Source organism: Nipponia nippon, unplaced genomic scaffold (genome assembly GCF_047370975.1).
Source record: "Nipponia nippon isolate SJK-2023a ecotype South Korea unplaced genomic scaffold, ASM4737097v1 scaffold_19, whole genome shotgun sequence".
Taxonomy (NCBI): Eukaryota; Metazoa; Chordata; class Aves; order Pelecaniformes; family Threskiornithidae; genus Nipponia; species Nipponia nippon.
In genome coordinates this window covers 6,923,666-6,940,633 of record NW_028262335.1, presented here as the reverse complement: position 1 = coordinate 6,940,633, position 16,968 = coordinate 6,923,666, and the positions used below count along the sequence as shown (strand labels likewise).

At 38.9% G+C, this 16,968-nt stretch overlaps 1 protein-coding gene across 1 annotated transcript in view; it reads left to right on the top strand.

Moving 5' to 3' along the window:
* Positions 1-16,968, top strand: part of SSU72 (SSU72 homolog, RNA polymerase II CTD phosphatase) — a 29,518-nt gene that overhangs the window by 833 nt on the left and 11,717 nt on the right. Inside the window, exon 2 of the mRNA XM_087755497.1 lies at positions 6,596-6,739. Coding sequence (XP_087611623.1) covers positions 6,596-6,739 — 144 coding nt within the window. The remainder of the gene's footprint in view (positions 1-6,595; positions 6,740-16,968) is intronic.

Below are 16,968 nucleotides of genomic sequence, written 5' to 3'. Positions count from 1 at the left end.
TTCTTATTTTTTTCTGTAATGCATCTGAAGACTGGAACTGCTTTACGCACTGAAAGGGAGCCTTTTCCTGTTGCAGGGAAACTGGACGAAGTGTTTGGTTCAGAATGTTCAATGTCATTGAGATTATGAGGGTTCATTTATTTAGCACTGCAAGTATTTTCAGCTTGACTGAATTCAAAAAGGGAGATGGGAGACTGGGGATGGACTGATGGACAGGAGAGGCCTGATCTGCCTGAAATCATGTCCCTAAATCTTCCCTGTGTGCTGCAGGAACACAATAAAGGCTTTTTTTATGTTGTTATGCAAAGTGACATTCGCATTAAAAGACACATATTGCTAGCACAGTAAGCCAAACGACTGTGTAAATTGTGTGCTACATTTAAATAAAAACAACAGCCTTGAAAGGAATAAATAACAGAAGCATCTGGTCTGGCAGCCATCTTACTGTGAGCAGCATATGATGCTGTTAATGCTTAAACTTGGCGTCAGCTGTTACCTATGGCAGTTCTATGAAAACATGATGTTACCAGTAGCTGCTTGGGTGGGGAGGATGCTATTCTTCTGTTGGTTTTCTGCTAATAATACTGGAACTGAGCTGTAATTGAAACCTGAGTAGTGAGGACAAAGTTAAACTTACTTCTACCGTCTAGTCTTTTTCTTCCTCTCTGTTTTTCAGAAGAAATAAATCACTTCTGGTGTGATTCATGTGCTTCTGGCAAATGTGGCAGGGAAATGTTTTTTGAAAGTCTCTTCTTCTTTAAGATTTTAATTAAAAATTAACAAAATGTGTGTATTTGGAAAATGTTCGTTTTCAGCAGCATCCTATGTAATTATAGCAAGAGTAGTAAAAATGGCAAAATAGAGATGAATTGCTGATGCTGTTCTAAAGAAATAACTAGCCCATGCAAGGAGAGTGGTCATTTGCCAGTAAACTTCACGAAAATGCTTGCATTGGCGCAAAGCCAGTCTCCTTTACCAGTTCAGGGTAGTGTCTTGCTGTATGTTGCACTACAGTTTGAAAGAACACACGATTAAAAGAGGAAGAAGAGTTAGGAAGAAATTGAGGTATTCTGAAACCTTAAGGTATTTTTTTAAGGGATTACAAGGCCTTAAAGGATCCAAACTCTATAGAACTGCAGGTGACTGTTTGAAAACAAAGTCTGGAATCCAGCCTTCAGTGTTGAACATCTTAATGAACATTCATCAACAGTGCTTTGTAATGTAAAGGTCTTGCATAAGTATTTTGGATAGGCTTTTTAAAAAATATTTATGCTAGGAAATGTATTAAAATTTTGTTGAAGTGTTTGTCTTATCTTTGATGAGCCTTTTAGATTTTTGTAATGCTGTAAGTCAGGTTTCGGAATTAACTTCTCTAGTCTAGTCAGTGTTTTAATGAATTACAGGTTTTAGTTAAGCCAGATTTTTCATGTAGGATTTTTATTAGTATCTCTGCTTATTCCATTCTTCGATTTATAGAGAAAAACATCTATCAGTAAGGCAAGCTTATTTCACTTTCCAAATGTTAGGCCTACCTAGTGCCTACTAAAACTTGAACTTAATAGTATGCTAATTCCTTTTAAAGCAAAAATCTTGTAGAAATGCCTGAATTTTAACTTCTGATGCATTTGTAAAACACAAAATTTAGCCTTCTACGTGTAACATCTAGGTGAAATGTTTGATTTACCTGGTAGGCTTTTGTTGGAAGTACCTGCAGTCCATCACTTCTTGCTTTTATGTTTCTTCTTAGTAGGTTATCCTTTTTAATGCATGAAATTGTGAAGTGATTTAAACAAGCTTGATTTAATGCCTTAGCATACTTACATTTTATAACATCCTGGTGTTCTCCCTTTTAGGCTCAGAAAAGCAAAATTGTAATACATGCCTTCTTCGCACACTTCAGCAATTTGGGTGGTGGTGTTTCTTTGGGTTTGCTTTTCTTTCTTTAAACTTAACATACCAGATAATAAGAGTTACTTTTTTTGGACGCTTACAAACTTTCTGTCCTTTTAAATTGCAGTGGTTCATTCCAAAAGGGTTTGCAATGAGTCTCACTTGCCAACCTGAATTTCTCATTCATTCTTACTGTACTTGATATCTCTGTGCTGCCACTTGTGCCTCTGGAAAACAAATTATGCATTAGATCTTTTCTGTATCTGAATAATCAGTCTATCAGTTTCTGGTGTTATCTTGGTTCAGTACAGTTTCCATTTGCTTTGTAGTGTGCTTGCATATTTTCTAACTAACCGAGTTTTAAATATTTTGTTCTAATCTTCCAACAGAAGTCAGACTGAAGGTCTCTTGAAGTTTGTTAATAGAATAGTTACCATCACCATAGGGGTATGTTGAGACATTAAAGCAAAGGGGAAAGAGGAAAAGCAATAAGGACTATGCGTAAAGACATAATCCTTCCTTAAAAGCTGTCAAACTGGATGTCCATCTGCAGCCAGTCCCTAGGTCAAATCTTACTCATCCTACATTTCTTGCTTTTACAAATATAATTTGTGTAGGTCTTTTTTTTTTTTTTTTGCCATGGAGTATGCAGGCTGAGGCCATGGTTCTCCTTCAAACATAGAAGAGGAAGGTAGAAGAGTAACACTTCTCTTATTACCAAACTTTATTATACAGCAACTTTGACATTTCCATTTGTGTATATTTATTTAGTAGTACACTGATGGCCTTTAAAAGGAAGTTATCGTTTCAGACTCTCCCATTGTATAGGAGGTGCTCTGGTAACTTTGTGTTTTCAGGCTCGTACGGTATAGATATCCTATCTCCGTCTCCCGAGTTCAGGGACTCTGTCTCACTACTGATAATGAAAACTTGTGGGCTACTGATACGTGCTTAAGCTACATATATATGTTCCTTTGTTTCAAGAAACTAAGTGTGTTAAGAAATTAGTGTGAATATCTTAGTGGCAGTAAACAGATTTAAATCTTGAAACCCTAGTAGCCGAAACTTACATTTCATGTTGATGTTACAATTTGTAGTTCAACATTGACCACATAAGAGAAATTAAGTTGCACCCTTGCAGTTTACACAAGTCGCTAGTCACGGTTTCTCTACTGGCATTATCTGTCAGCAGCTAAATGCAGTGAGGAATTGAAATTTGTATTGCTTAATTTAAGAAATCTTAAATTGTATTAATAAACCCTCAAGAAGAAGGAAATGTTTTAACATTTTTATATTAAAGCACTTTCATTTGACAGCTTATCAGTGATAATGTAGATTACAACAAGTTGTTAATGTTTTAAAGATTTTGTAATGAAAATTAGTGTAACAGTGCTTGTGTTCCTGCTGTTTAACAGTGTTGTGTTTGTTTTTTTTTTAATATTGATTGAATGGCATAAGATATTTTCGAAGTGGTCTACAAGGAGGGCACTGTTGCTAGTTATTTTCCTGCTACATGTTGTGGAAGGGGATCTATTAAAACTTAGTGATTTGTGCCCTGAAAATCTTTACCACTACCAGCTGCAGTGGTACTGCAGGATTTATTGCATTTCCTTTAATGATTAGTAATACTTATTACTGGCCATTATAAGAAGAGAAGCTGTACTGTTATGACCTTACAGTAAGCTGAAGAATACTTTAATGTAATAAGCATGTGTGAGATCCCAAAATAACAATGAAATAGAAGAAAGGTGTGGATAAAAGTTCATGTCTCAATCTGCACAGATCAATATTGTTTCTCCTCTCAGTGCCTGAAACTGAGTGGTAACAACTCTGCCGTGTGTGAGTGCTTTCTTAGTGTAGTCCCACGTTGATCTTGGCTTTCAGCAGCAGTTGTATCGCAGGTGAGAAGTAGTGTTTGCAGTGAGCTCTGAGATTCTTTGGAGGGAAACGCAATCACTGTTTTAACATTCTTCAGTTAAAAGTCTATCAACTCATGGGCACGTGATTAGTGTGTGTGACCTCATTGTAACGAGCATTGGATTTAAACTGAGGTGAGCGTACTTGCTGGAAATGAGATCTGTATTCTGGCTTATACTTGTACTTAGTATATTGATAGTTCACGTATGTTGGTCTTAATAGAAACAGCTTCCTGAAATTTCATGACATTTACAGGTCTGTTAATGTGTAAGCTTCACACTTTCACAGATCAGTGCTAAGATAGTATATTAGTAGATCTCACCCTTTACTGTTTATGGTGAAGTTGAAGCTCATTATTTTCCATCTTCTGGGTAGTTTTACTAGGCCAGGAACAAATACTAGATATACATTGTCTTGTAGAAAATGTCATTCTTAAAAGGCTGTGCCACATTACAACAGATACTTGATGACTCCCTAAACTAGATCTGTCCAGCTGCTTAATAAAAGCCGGCTCTGGTGAATAATGGTTCTGTCCAGGCATTCTTCCCTCTCCCCTGCCCCCCAGTTGTTGCAAGGAATGTGTTGAAACATTTTCAGAATATTTCATAATAGTACAGCTGGTGCACAATCGTGTAAAAGCTGTACCCTGGCAAATGCCAGTGTCAAAGCATGAAATTCCGTGTGAGAATGCGTATTCCGGCTCTTCCAGGAAGTAATTTTCAATGGGTCATGTGCATTAGAGGCACAAATTTTTGATGTGTGGAATCTTCAAATGGAGATTTCTGTTTTGTGTTATATGAGATCATCCAAACTTCAGGGACATGTCCAACAGTTGGAGATGGGCTTCTTAATATGTGTAACCCAAGCAGATGTGTTTCAAAGAATAATATTAAAGGAAGAATTAAAAGTTCGGAGGAAAGCAGAGAAGAAAATACTTTTCCATTGTAATGTTACTGCTTTGCAGTAATGTGGGAGAGAAGGAAAGAAGGCAGAAAGTGCAAGGTGCCGAAGTCCACTATTTCTCAGTTAGTTGGTATTAAAATTCTTAGCAAAAATATAGAAAGGAAGGAAGGGTGGTACACCTGGAAAAACGATCAATTTGAAACATTAATATTTTAGCACTGCAATTTCTTCTGCATGTGTTATGGCTCTCTTCGTGTCCAGTAGAATACAAACTTGGGTCTGGAAGTATTGCAGGGAAAATAAACTCAGTGTAACTGGTGCAGTTATGAGTCACTGTTAATGTGATGGAGGGCCGGGAGGGGGAAAGAATTGCACATTAGTCCTGCAGAAAGAAGAGAAAATCATCATGTATCCTGTCTGTTTATAGAAATAGGAACTTATAAATAGTTGCTATAAGAAAAAGTGTAGTGAAGCAAGACAAGAGAAAGGAGGAGCTATTTCCAATAGGACAAATTAAAGGAAATAACACTACTGATAGTTTCATAGCAGTCGTTGAGCTTGGGGTGAAGCTTGATAGCAGTTAGTCTTGGCGTAGAAGCTTTTTGGATCACTTTGAAGACACCATTTGAAGGCAAACATGCAATTTGAATTAGTGTCTTCTACTGAATTTCCTTCCTATCTTGTATGTGAAGACCCAGGAGTCAAGATGTGACTTGTTTGTTGCTCAAAATGCGTACTTTGGACTCTTGTACTGGTTCCCAGTCTCCTGTGGAGCCGCCTTCCGAGAAGAGCGAACAACTTTTTTTATTTGGCGGGGGGGGGGAAGACGGGGGGCATTGGGTTGTTTGCTTGCTTTCCGTTTTGTTTTAACACTGTTCTCTCTATTTACTCTCTGATAAATCATTGAAGCTGAAAGTGTGGGTCCTTAAAAAAAAAAAAAAAAAAAAGATTAAGCCATGGTCTTGACCTGTTTCAGAAGTTAGATTGTCATAAAGCCAAATGTTTTAGTGACAGTATTTTACCACATAACTTTGTCCATTAGCCGGCCAGAAAACAATCTGGTTTTGGTCCTGTTATTCAACAAATATATTGTAATGTTTATTAATGTTACTGAAGGATTTGTTGAGGTTCAAGTAGGTGTATTTAGGTTAGTCAGAAAGAATGTTTCGGCATTACCCCTAAAGGCAAGCAGGTTCCTGCCTCTTTTTTTAATTATAATTATTAAACAAGTAGTTGTTAATGAGAATGGAATGAAGCTATCCTTGACGTACCCAAGAGTTTTAGGTGCCAGCCAGCAGAATATGTGCCTCACTTCTGTAAAAGTAATTGCACAGTATGTTTTCCAGTCCACTTGAGAAAAGTGGCAGGCACACAAATGTTTGTGCTCGGCTAATTAAATTACACTAGAGGTGGTTTTGGCAACATAGTGAGGGGAATAACGTAGTTAGCCCAGCAACTTTAGCAGAATATGTAAGTATTGATCAGTTGGTGGTGTTACTTTCTTGTATCAAGACAAAAACATCTTTGCCTGTACTGTATTGTCCAAGAGTGAATATAGAACGCATGCTTGTTGCAAATCCGAGATGCCTGAAAGCACAAAAGAAATATCCAAAACGCTATGTATCATAATTCTAAGAAAATTTCATATAAAATATAGGCACTCTGTTAGAAATGATATCTGAGTTTCGATTGTAACTGTGAGGAAATATGCACATTAGGTACATTTGGCGATTTAGTTGATAAGAGTTGCCCAGCTGTTTGGTTGTGATTTGGCTGATTGCTGAGAGGTGTTTTTAAAATTCAGTATGTGTTCTTCAGCACTTCAGTGTTTAAAGTCCATCCAATCTAATTGCCTTTCCCCCCCCTCTTCCCCTCTGTTTTTCAGCAAACGAGGATTCAGTGTCCGATCCTTTGGAACAGGGACTCATGTGAAACTGCCAGGACCAGCACCGGACAAGCCGAATGTTTATGATTTCAAAACAACATATGATCAGATGTACAATGATCTGCTTAGGAAAGACAAAGAACTGTATCCCTGTGGCATGGCCTTTTTAAAAAATCCAATATGGTTCATCCTTGAAAGGTGTAATTCATTATTTGGCATTATGCATTAGGAATATATATAGTTGCTTGACTGGCGATCTTAAAATGTTTGAGGTTTATAGGAGGCTTTTTTACAATGGGCCTCTAATACTCCCTTGTAAATTGCTATTGAGTTACAATGCACGCATTCAGAATGCTCTTTTATAGTATGTTAACATGTTTAGCTCTTGAATGAAAGCACGTTAATATTATCACAGATTGTCCATTACCTCCACTGCACTGTGGATCATATTTGCTCAGTGCAAAGACTGTCCTGATAACGGATATGTGAAGAGCGACCACCTCAACATTAATGTTGTATTTAGCTCAGACAAACTGACAGGTAAGGTTTACAGTATACTTTCTCTGGGAGAGAGGATACGTTTCATTAAAGAGCTCACCCTTCTCACTGAGAATTTCTTGATACATCATTTGATCTGTGCACCGAAAAAAAAATTCTATAGCATATTATAAAACATAGAATCATTTAGGTTGGGAAAGACCCTTAAGATCATTGAGTCCAACTGTAAAAGAAGGGACATAGGAGAGCCCAATAACATATTCAATCCTGGAGAGCAGAGGTGATCAAGGTTATGCACACTACTTAAAACCATGCCTCGTGTCAAACTGCATGATTTTAGAACATCTGTGTTTAAAGTTGACTTTTCATTTCTTTTTAAGAAAACCCACAAAGCTACAAAATTGGGGCATTCATTCTAGATGTTCTTTTCTCAACAATGCATCTGATTTTTTTTTTTTAATGTTCAATATGAAAGAGAAAACTTACCCTAAAATAAGGGATTCAGTATATGCTGAATTTCTACTTAAAAGATAGAGGACCCTTTAGAGTGAGGTATCCCAGAAATGAGTCTTGGTAATTCAATAGAGCAGTCGTCTTACACTTTTTAGTGGTACAAGGTTTTTTCCTAAAATCCTGGGTATGGCCATCTGAAGATCCAACAGGAATGTTAACATGGTTTAAATGTCTTAATGGTACTCAAACAGCCCAGTTTTCTTGCATTTTTTTGAAAACATTGGGATAAGGCTAAACACGTTGTCGGAGACTAGAAAACTTGGAACGTGGTAGAAGCTAGTTCAAGCTGTTACCCAAGGAGTCAGCAAACTCAATAACTTTGAAAGATACCTCTACAGTTGTTTGGTAGCACAGATTATACTATGGCTTACTACTATTCAGCAAATTCTTTGTTGTATTTGCTGACCAGAAATAATAAATTTGAGCTCCCTGAGACCCCAAGAGTGGCGGCTTCTTTTGGGCTATTTGATTAAAGCTATACAGCGCAGTGAGAACTGATTAAACATTGGAATACCTTTCTGCATGGTGTTCCACACAAATGGTATCCCTTGCAGGGGTATTGGTTTACTAATACCTAGTTAGAGGTCCTGTTTCAAAAAAAAAAAAAAAATCAAAATGTAGGGTATAGTCTTAATGAATGACATGTGATGTGCTGGGGTGGGTTTTTTTATCCCTCTGCCTATAGAGAAAAGGAAAATCTTGCAAACCCATCTTAACGAGGTATGCCATATCTTGATTAAAAAAGAATTGCTTCAAAAGAAAATTATTTGAATTGAGAAATAATTTTAAAAAGCGGTAACAACTTGTGATTGCCTTGTTGCATTCTTCATTGCTGCAGTACTGAATATGGCACTGCCTTAAGATAAAACCAACAGAAAGCCTACCTACTCCCCCCCATTCAGCATACTTTGGAGTTACCGTTTTGGTTCTGCTCCATGCTGGAGATGGTTGCTGTGTTCCCCAAATGTATTTACAGTGTTACAGTTAAACCTTTTCTCAAGATAAAAGAAAGCAAATTTAAGCAATAGCTGTTGCAAGGGAAATAGCGCAAGAACAATTGCCTCTACTTCCTTGCATTTTTGATTCTCGGGTATTAGAAGTTAAGGTTTTCAGAGTGAAGACTGTCAGTGCAGAAAGCAACTCCATTTTCAGAAATGGGTTTTGAGGGTAAAGACTTTTACAGTAACCAAAACCAGACCTACTCTTGTCAGACTTGTAGAGTAGTTTTTTGCGAACCAGGGTCATGTGGGCTCTCAGGATTTTTGGGTGAGCAATACTTCGTAGAGGTGATGGGCCTGCAAACATTACCTGCTGATGGGTGGGAGGGCCTGCTCTTCTGACAGGCTTTGAGTGTAATTGGTATGGGAAAACAAAAGAAGGTGTGGTTCTTCATATGATTTAGCTGCTTGTTCTGTTCGCCAGCCTAGCTTTCATCAGCTGAGTGGAGATGACTGTCATCTGTAGCCTCTCCATGTGGTGAAATAGTGTATCTTGGTGACAGCTGTCTGCTTGTTCCCATATTCCAGTGATGGGACACATGAAGTTTGAGTGCTCAGCATTCAGTACTGCCTCACTTAGGAGTGATGTGCTTCCTCCAGTTCTGTGTGCCAGCAGGCCTCCAAAGCATTATAGACACTAGATCCTCAGTGAAGTTGTGGCTGTAAGGGACTTAGAACGTTCTCTGTTGGCCAGCCAAGTAAATGACCCCTGTTTCAGAAAGCAGTAGTCTCAAACAGAAATGTGCTTCTGCAGCGCTGGGTATCAGTCAGAGGAAGGTTAAAAATGTGTTAGAGCGAAAAGATCCATTGAAACTCTTATTCACTTGTGGAAAGCAGGGAGAACTATCAAAACCCCACTCTGCAGAGGCTAAAAGCACAGTCATTCTGGTTAATTAGTGAAATACAGAGCACAAGTTCACATACCTTGAAGGTGTATGTTGAATTTTGGAAGCACAGGAATAAGGGATTAATGGAGCCAGGCATACAGATCCTGTTGAGTAGGTGGTTACAGTATATCTAAAATGGAAGTACTTCAAAGCATTTTAAGATGTGGTAGTTAAACCTTATTGTTAAAATAAGCATCCACATCTACCATTACATTTTTATAATATTGCATTTAAATTCCCTGAGTCCTAATAGAGAACTGCGACAAAACCATTTAAGGCTGTTCTGAATGTGGCTCTTGGTTACTTTTTAGAATATTACTCTATTATTTCTAAGAGAACAGTAGAGGGTTCTACTACTCATCTGTAGGAGACATGACCAATGTCTGCAGTACCTCTGTGGGGCTACGCATGCGTAGTACAGATACGCTACCTTGTTGTATTTGCACGTGTAACCAGGCCTCTCAAAGACAGGCTGCTACGACCGCTTGCCCCTTATAGCGGTGTGAAAGGGTTTAAGGACTTAGTTCTAGTTATATGGTGGTGACTTTAAAGATGGAACAAAAATAGAGGAAAACCGGTGAGCCCTGCCTTCAAGTGAATGCAGAAACTAGTCAAGAATGAAACTTTCTAAATGCCAATTTAAATCTGCAACAGCAATTGCTTTTATGCCCAGGGATAGGAACTGGTCAAATGGAAATTTGACCAGAATTCTGCAGCGGTAGCTCCTGGCTTCTTTAGCAATATTAACTAACTCCATAATTGATTGTTTTTTTCCCTTTCTCAACACTGATGTATCTGTGACCCTCAGATGGAAGATACCTAGTGACTTCCGTAGATAGGGGTTTTTTACTAGGATTTCTAGGCAGCCTACCTCTGCTCAGCAAGCTTGGCCTACTGCTCTGTTTCCTACTTTTTTTACCTCCTCTTTTAATTTGACCCGCTCTCTAACTGTAGATAGGATTCCAGCTTTAGCTCCATAGTTACGTGATGATATAAAATGGGGGGGGCAGCAGAACGTGTCCTCAAGAAGTTACTAAAGGTATGCTTCAGGTAGAAAGGAAAATGTTTCAGAAATGAAGAAGAAAAACTGGCTTGGTGCGTCTCACTCAAAGACATAAGGATTCTTTTCTGTCAACAACAACAAAAAAAGAGTAGTGATAATCTAGGTGATTAGGATCTAGGTTTTTTTTTTTTCTCTGTGACCACCATAATTAAGCTGGATGGCCATGTGGTACTTTTTGTGCTATTGCTGATGTGTGGTGGTTAGTTCTTTTTAATAGTACCCTTCACATTCAGAACAAGTGGAAACAGTTTCTTCTGTCATATACAGACCACTTTGTCGGTAAATGTTCATAGCGTTATGGTCTCCCCATAGCTGAAGCTTATCCCTGGTTTATCCCCCAGTCTTCCATCTGCCTGAGAAGATCTGCTCTATTAACTGGTAAGACGCATTGCGGTAGAACATCAGTAGAGCAAAATGCGGTGCCTTGGAGCAAGCATAGGCTTGAGGGACTACATATAGCAGTTCCAGAATTGAAGGGGGCAAAAAAAGATGAAGCAGGTTCTGGCATGCACAGGGTCTTCATGGGGTCTAGATGAACATAACAAACCTTTATTTCCCTACGGAAGACGAGGAAGGCCAACAGAAGGATACCGTTGAACTGAACTGGCTTCACTGTACAACTGTGTAGGAGAAAGATTCTTTCCCTTTCCCAAAACTTTTCAGTCCCACCTGAGACACCATCTCCTGTGCCCATGAAGAGGAATAAACACACAGCAGATTGGGGCTAGCTGAGAAGAGGGGGCATCCAGGGGCAGTGAGGCTGTATTGAAGATTAATTTTTCTGTCTCTGTAGGGTGGTGATGAAGAAGGAGGATCCTTTAGTGCTGAAGTCTTAGTCAGACATCACTGCAGTTAGGCTTTTCTTGCAGAAAAACTGCATTTCCAGTATGATTTGAGTATTAGTAGTCATCTCTTCTGAAGGTTTCCTCTGCTCTCCCTTAACACTAATACTGGAAGAAAGGAATCGGTTTATTGTGCAGTTATCTCTCAGCTGTAGCAGAAAGTTACTTGGCATCAGCCACAGAATTGATAAGCTGACTGCTGAAATACTGCTTAGCCATTGTAGTGTGAGTGTGTTACTGGGTTCTGCTCAAGGTGAGAAATAAAATTGCTTTTTGGACCGAGGTCAGCCTATCTTATAGGTCAATAGGAAGTCATTTTCCCTCCACTCTGAAGGGTGGAGTCAATAAGAGATTAATATTTTTAAATCGGGGGCTAAAACTGAAAAGGAATTGTCACAACACACCTCCTAATAAGCAAAAATTCTGTAAGTACGCAGCTAGTCCAGGATTACATCTACCACCTTTTTCCAGTTAGGTGTAGCATGTATCGTGCGGATAGTAGCATCTGTTTGTAACAGCCTTGGTCTTAGTCGTTTAGAATTCCTGGGTTCGTGTAGTCAGGTTCTGGAGAGCTCTTGCTCTTGAGCTGATCAGTTGGCTCCAATATACCTTCTTAACATTGGAGTAAACGGATGTGGAGAAGCCAGTTAGTAAGTAGTGGGTTTATTCCATTTTCTTAGCCTGGTAAGTAAGGGAACAGATGTAAGGATTTCAATTTCTGATATAGTTCATCTAGAGCATAAACCAGACCTTTTTTTTTCTGCGCTTTGGATCTCTTAAATTGTTCGGTTATGTAAGACCTTTCTTCCATTGGGCTTAGACTTTCATTTTCTTGAGAGGGCTGTAGTATCAAATAATATCTTGGATCTTACCGCTCAGCTGCGTTTTCCAACTTTTAAAAAGTGGCATATGATACTGATACCTGGATGATTCACGGCCTGAGCTGATGGCTGTGCAGGCATCGATGGGGAAAAGGTGTTGGAAGAGAAGTTGGCAGTGACAGGGATATCTTGCTCTAAACCACTTCCACAGTTTCTTTTGAATACCGTTTGTTCGTTGCAGAAATTTCTTCCACCTGCAACAAAGCTCTAGGATCCATAATGCTTGAGTAGTAATTCCTGACATTTCTGGATCTGCCCTGGATTGTGGAGCGTTTATATTGGATGGCTTTGCCGGAGGCTGTGCAAAGCAACCTGGAGTTGCTTAACGGGGAAGGTTACCGCTGCATGGGTGCACAGGAGGACTAGTGAGGTCTGCAGAGCATCTGCGCCCTGCTTGTTGGGGCCATAGAGCTCAGTCTTGAGGAGTAACTTAATTAAATTCCCCTTCAGGTAAGCTCTTCACGCATGTATTTATCTTACATTTTTATTTGGTTTTCTTCATGGATTTTGAAGCGATAAACAGTTGTCAGCTTCTGTTCTGAGCTGTCATTCCAGTGGTCAGCGGGATAGTTTCTGTATCTCTCTAAGCCACTTGGGAGTGTTTTACTTTAGGTGTGTTTGGGGTTTTTTGTGGGTTTTTGTGGGGTTTTTATTTATTTTTTTGAAGCCTGGCCTTGCAAAAGCTAAACTTCTTTTGAATGCAGTGCAGCACAAGTCTCATTTTCTTTCTTAACATGTCTTTCAAAGTACTTTAATACTCCTAGAAATAGAGGGAAGGGATGAGGATGGAAAGCAGTGTTTAAACTGGATTTGAACAATCTTCTAAGAGGCACATTTCTGTGAATCTCTACGCTTCCAGCCATAAGCTGAATTCCGATCCCTTTTTCTCCATGAAGGATCATAAGGCCAAAACACTTCACAAAATCTCAGGCCTTCCAAAGGCAGCAGTTTTCAGTATTTTTTAGTTTGGCTTCTGATCAGACTGCCATTCATTTTGGTTTCATTCACATTAAAAAGGAAATATTTCAAATTATTTTAAAAATATATAAAGCATATAAATATGTATTATTTAAATATTATTTCCTCTGTGTTTGAACTTCTGGGACATGGTAGAAACTACAGACACCAGTCTAATATTAAATGTTTTTCAGCATATAAAACATCCTCTGCCATCCTGTCTGTCTTCTAGGTAGTCTCTGGAAGGTTTATTTCCTTAACCAAGGTGAGTCCTGAACAGATGCTCTAAAGAATTCTGACTAAAGGGTCCTGCCTGAGGCTGACAACTATTGTAAAATCCATTTAGAATTTGAGTGATTTCATTGACTGTGTTTCAGTTGTAATGTATGAACTCTGTGAATGGACACATACATTTGAATCTTGAAGTGTCTTTAGAAGGGCATTCTTGGAAGTAAAGGTGACACTTGGATCTGAGGCTTCACATATTTGAATGGATCTTAAAAATAAGGCTACTTCAATATCTAGCCAAAATATGCCCCTGCCATCTGCTGGCCTCCTGAATGCACCGTGCACAATTAGCATTGCTCAAATATGTTCTGCTGCATAAGCAGATCATAGTGCATTGGCTTTGTTGCTTGTGATACAGCACAGGAAGCTTTCATAAGTAGCGTTAGCAGTAAGTGCAGCAAGACATTCATATTTGCTCTTAGCATAGCAAACTTCTTAGCACGGGCTTTGTTTATAGACTGTCATCTTTGCAAGGGACTTTATACAAGGGTAAGTAAATTGTGGTGCTGCTGCTCTTGGGCGTTGGCTTAAATCCGGTTAAATCAGTCCGGTTGTAATCTATACTTGATAAAACTTAAGAGCAGGCGGCAGCATAAAAAGGAGCATAGCTGTGTTTGGTCCTAGCTTGGCAATTTCATCCTGGACTTGAATGAGGGGAGTGACAGTGGACTACTGTTTCTTGCCTCCAAGAGGTGAGCTCGGATTAACACAAAACTTCTGTGCCTGTGTAAGGGATGCTTATACATACTTTTTTCCTTATATTGATTCCAAAACAATTTCAATCTTTAGGGTAGTGACTGTAATTTTTTCAACTAGCATTAGCTGCAAGACAGTAAAATCTCTGTGCCTGACTTCTGGGACGTTTATGCCATTTTTCTTGGATATGCAGAAAGATAGTGAAAACACTTAACAGATGGACTGAAGGCCTATTTCCACACAAAGCTTGCAAATATACATTTCCACTTCTTCTTTGCTCTTATATTTGTAACTAAAGATAGGGGATTTTTTGCCAGAGCATTTTATCTTGCAGGGTTTTCTGCTTAAATTTTGTGAGTGGAGCATTAGTGTCGTGTCTGCCACCTTTTAAAAAGGTAAAATTTTTAGATATAAATCACATTTATTTCCATTTAGGCAAAGTTAGCATTCTGTTGTTTCCAGCATTGCTTCTTACTAAAGCTCCAAGTTAAGCAGCTCTGTCTAACTGAATATTGTGGAATCATAGCGTCTGCCTTTATTAAAGCATCTAGAAACTTGCAGCAAAACCGACAGCTTAAGGTATAGAAGATAGTTTTGAAAAATACTACTGGCAAGAAAGAAATCTGATTTAATTTACTGGGAAGAAATAAATCTTCTTCATAGTTTTAGCAATTAATTTTGATGCTTTTGACTCTAGAGTGATCAAGTTATGTTCATGTAAGACAAACCTTTTAACGCTTTTGGGTATGGAAGAGCAAGTGAAAGTTTAATGCTTCATCATTTTCGTTTAATGACTTGGATCTTAAAAATTTCTCAATACTGCCAAACATACACATTGTAGAAGTTAAGTGAACTCTGCCAAATTTTTCTAATCATCTATGTCTGAGATGGATTATATGTCACCCGCTTCTGTGAAGCGTTTTGAAAGCTCACTTCTGTGGAGCTTGCTCCATGTCCACATAGTATGGCACAAAACATCTGTCAGCTACTTCTAGAGGACTGTTTTGAAAACTTTGAACTGATAGAAATGAAAGATTGTTTGGAAACTTTGGATGCATTTGGAAACGTGATCAGTTACCCACATCTCGATAGAAGGAAGATCAGAAAAATGTGAAAGGTAAGAGAAATCGGAGTAACATGGCCATTGTTACCATTTTCCCCTGGTCGTGCTCCTTGTGCTCTTAGAGTACGCAGGAGTGTGTGCAGGCATGTGCTTCAGGCCTTGGCAGAATTATTTGGATCACTGTTTTGCGAAGGATAGCATATACCTTTCTGTGTATTTCAAATATAATTGTTCTGGCACTAGGGGATCCAGGTGCCAGATTTATTCAGCTAGAGTAAATGTAGCAAGGTTTCAGCAATGGACCAACATAAAGAAGTATTTAGCAGTGCAAATTAGAAATCTAGCATGGGAATGGCAGGAGGGGTGTGCGCCAGTTTCTTACTTTCCATCTCGGCAGAAACAAGTTGGCTGACCAACTGTATTTATAAAATCCCACTCAATATAGAGAATAGTTGCTGGCATGGAATTGTTGTTGGAAGACCTTGTTCATGTATGCTGCTAGTGTACATGCAAGAAGTGTCTGAAGGGCTTCATATCCCAGATAGAGCTCGGTCAGCCCTGAGAAATTCATATACGCGAGAGCTCTTTTCTGAAAAATTCTGCAATAAACTTCTGAGAGAAGTCATCAAAAGAGGGAATCTAATATAAATAGAAATACACATTTAGGTGCTTACCTTTCCCAAATGGGATGCTGCTACTTTATGGGATACTTATTTTTGACTGGTTTGATACAAGGTAGTGAAAGTAGTGTTAAAGTCGGATGTGGCATTAATTACTGAAGTCTCTGTTTTTATGATGTGTGAAAGAAATTCAGACTGCCTTGCTGCCATATACCTCTAATTGGCATAGCATAGATACCATTTCAGGAAAAGCACTAAAGTGATGAAAGGACTGTATTTTCAGGAGATGGTAAGTTGGGTGGGGGCGAGGGGGCGAAGGTGGTGTAGCTTTGTTGCTGCCCAGTGAGAGACTTGGAAGTCTTCAGTATCTTTAGAATTTAATGCAAGAATAGAGACACACTAACGACAAGTGTGAGAAGGGCTTATTGTGAGAAGTGTTTACCCAAGGCACACAAGTGGGGTGTGTGTAAGCCTTGCAAAAGCGTCTGTTAATCAGACTGTGGATTAACCACATTCCTCTCTTCTTCAGTATCCTCTTTGTACTGTTACGCTAAGTAATGTCTGCTGCACGCCTCATCCAGCGTGTTTCTTGCTCTGCATGCTGCTGTTTGAGTGGTCCTGCTGTCTTTATGAATTTGTCCTCAGGTTTCCCAAATGTATTAAATGAAACGGTTTAATTGATTTAAGTTTTACAATACTTGTGTTTTGCTTTATCTGAGTTACCCTATCCAGCTATAACTCCATTTAGCTGAAAATTACCTTTGATTTCTACGGTACAAAGCAGTGACAACAACAGAAACCAATTTGAAAATAGCTGTTGCAGACCTTGTTTCTCTGAGACATTAAATGGAATGACTAATGTTTTTCTCGCAGACCTCTCTCCTCACAGCTACCTCAAAGCACTTCCCCCCGCCCCATCCTACGACATTTGCTGCTCATCTCCTGAAATCTGGCACTTGTTTCCTCACCTGAGAAGAGCATCCAAAAGTAATGTGCGATACCTACGAATCCTCTTGCGATTCCCTCTTGCTTGCCTGCTGCTCCTGATAATGATTTCTGCATTCCTT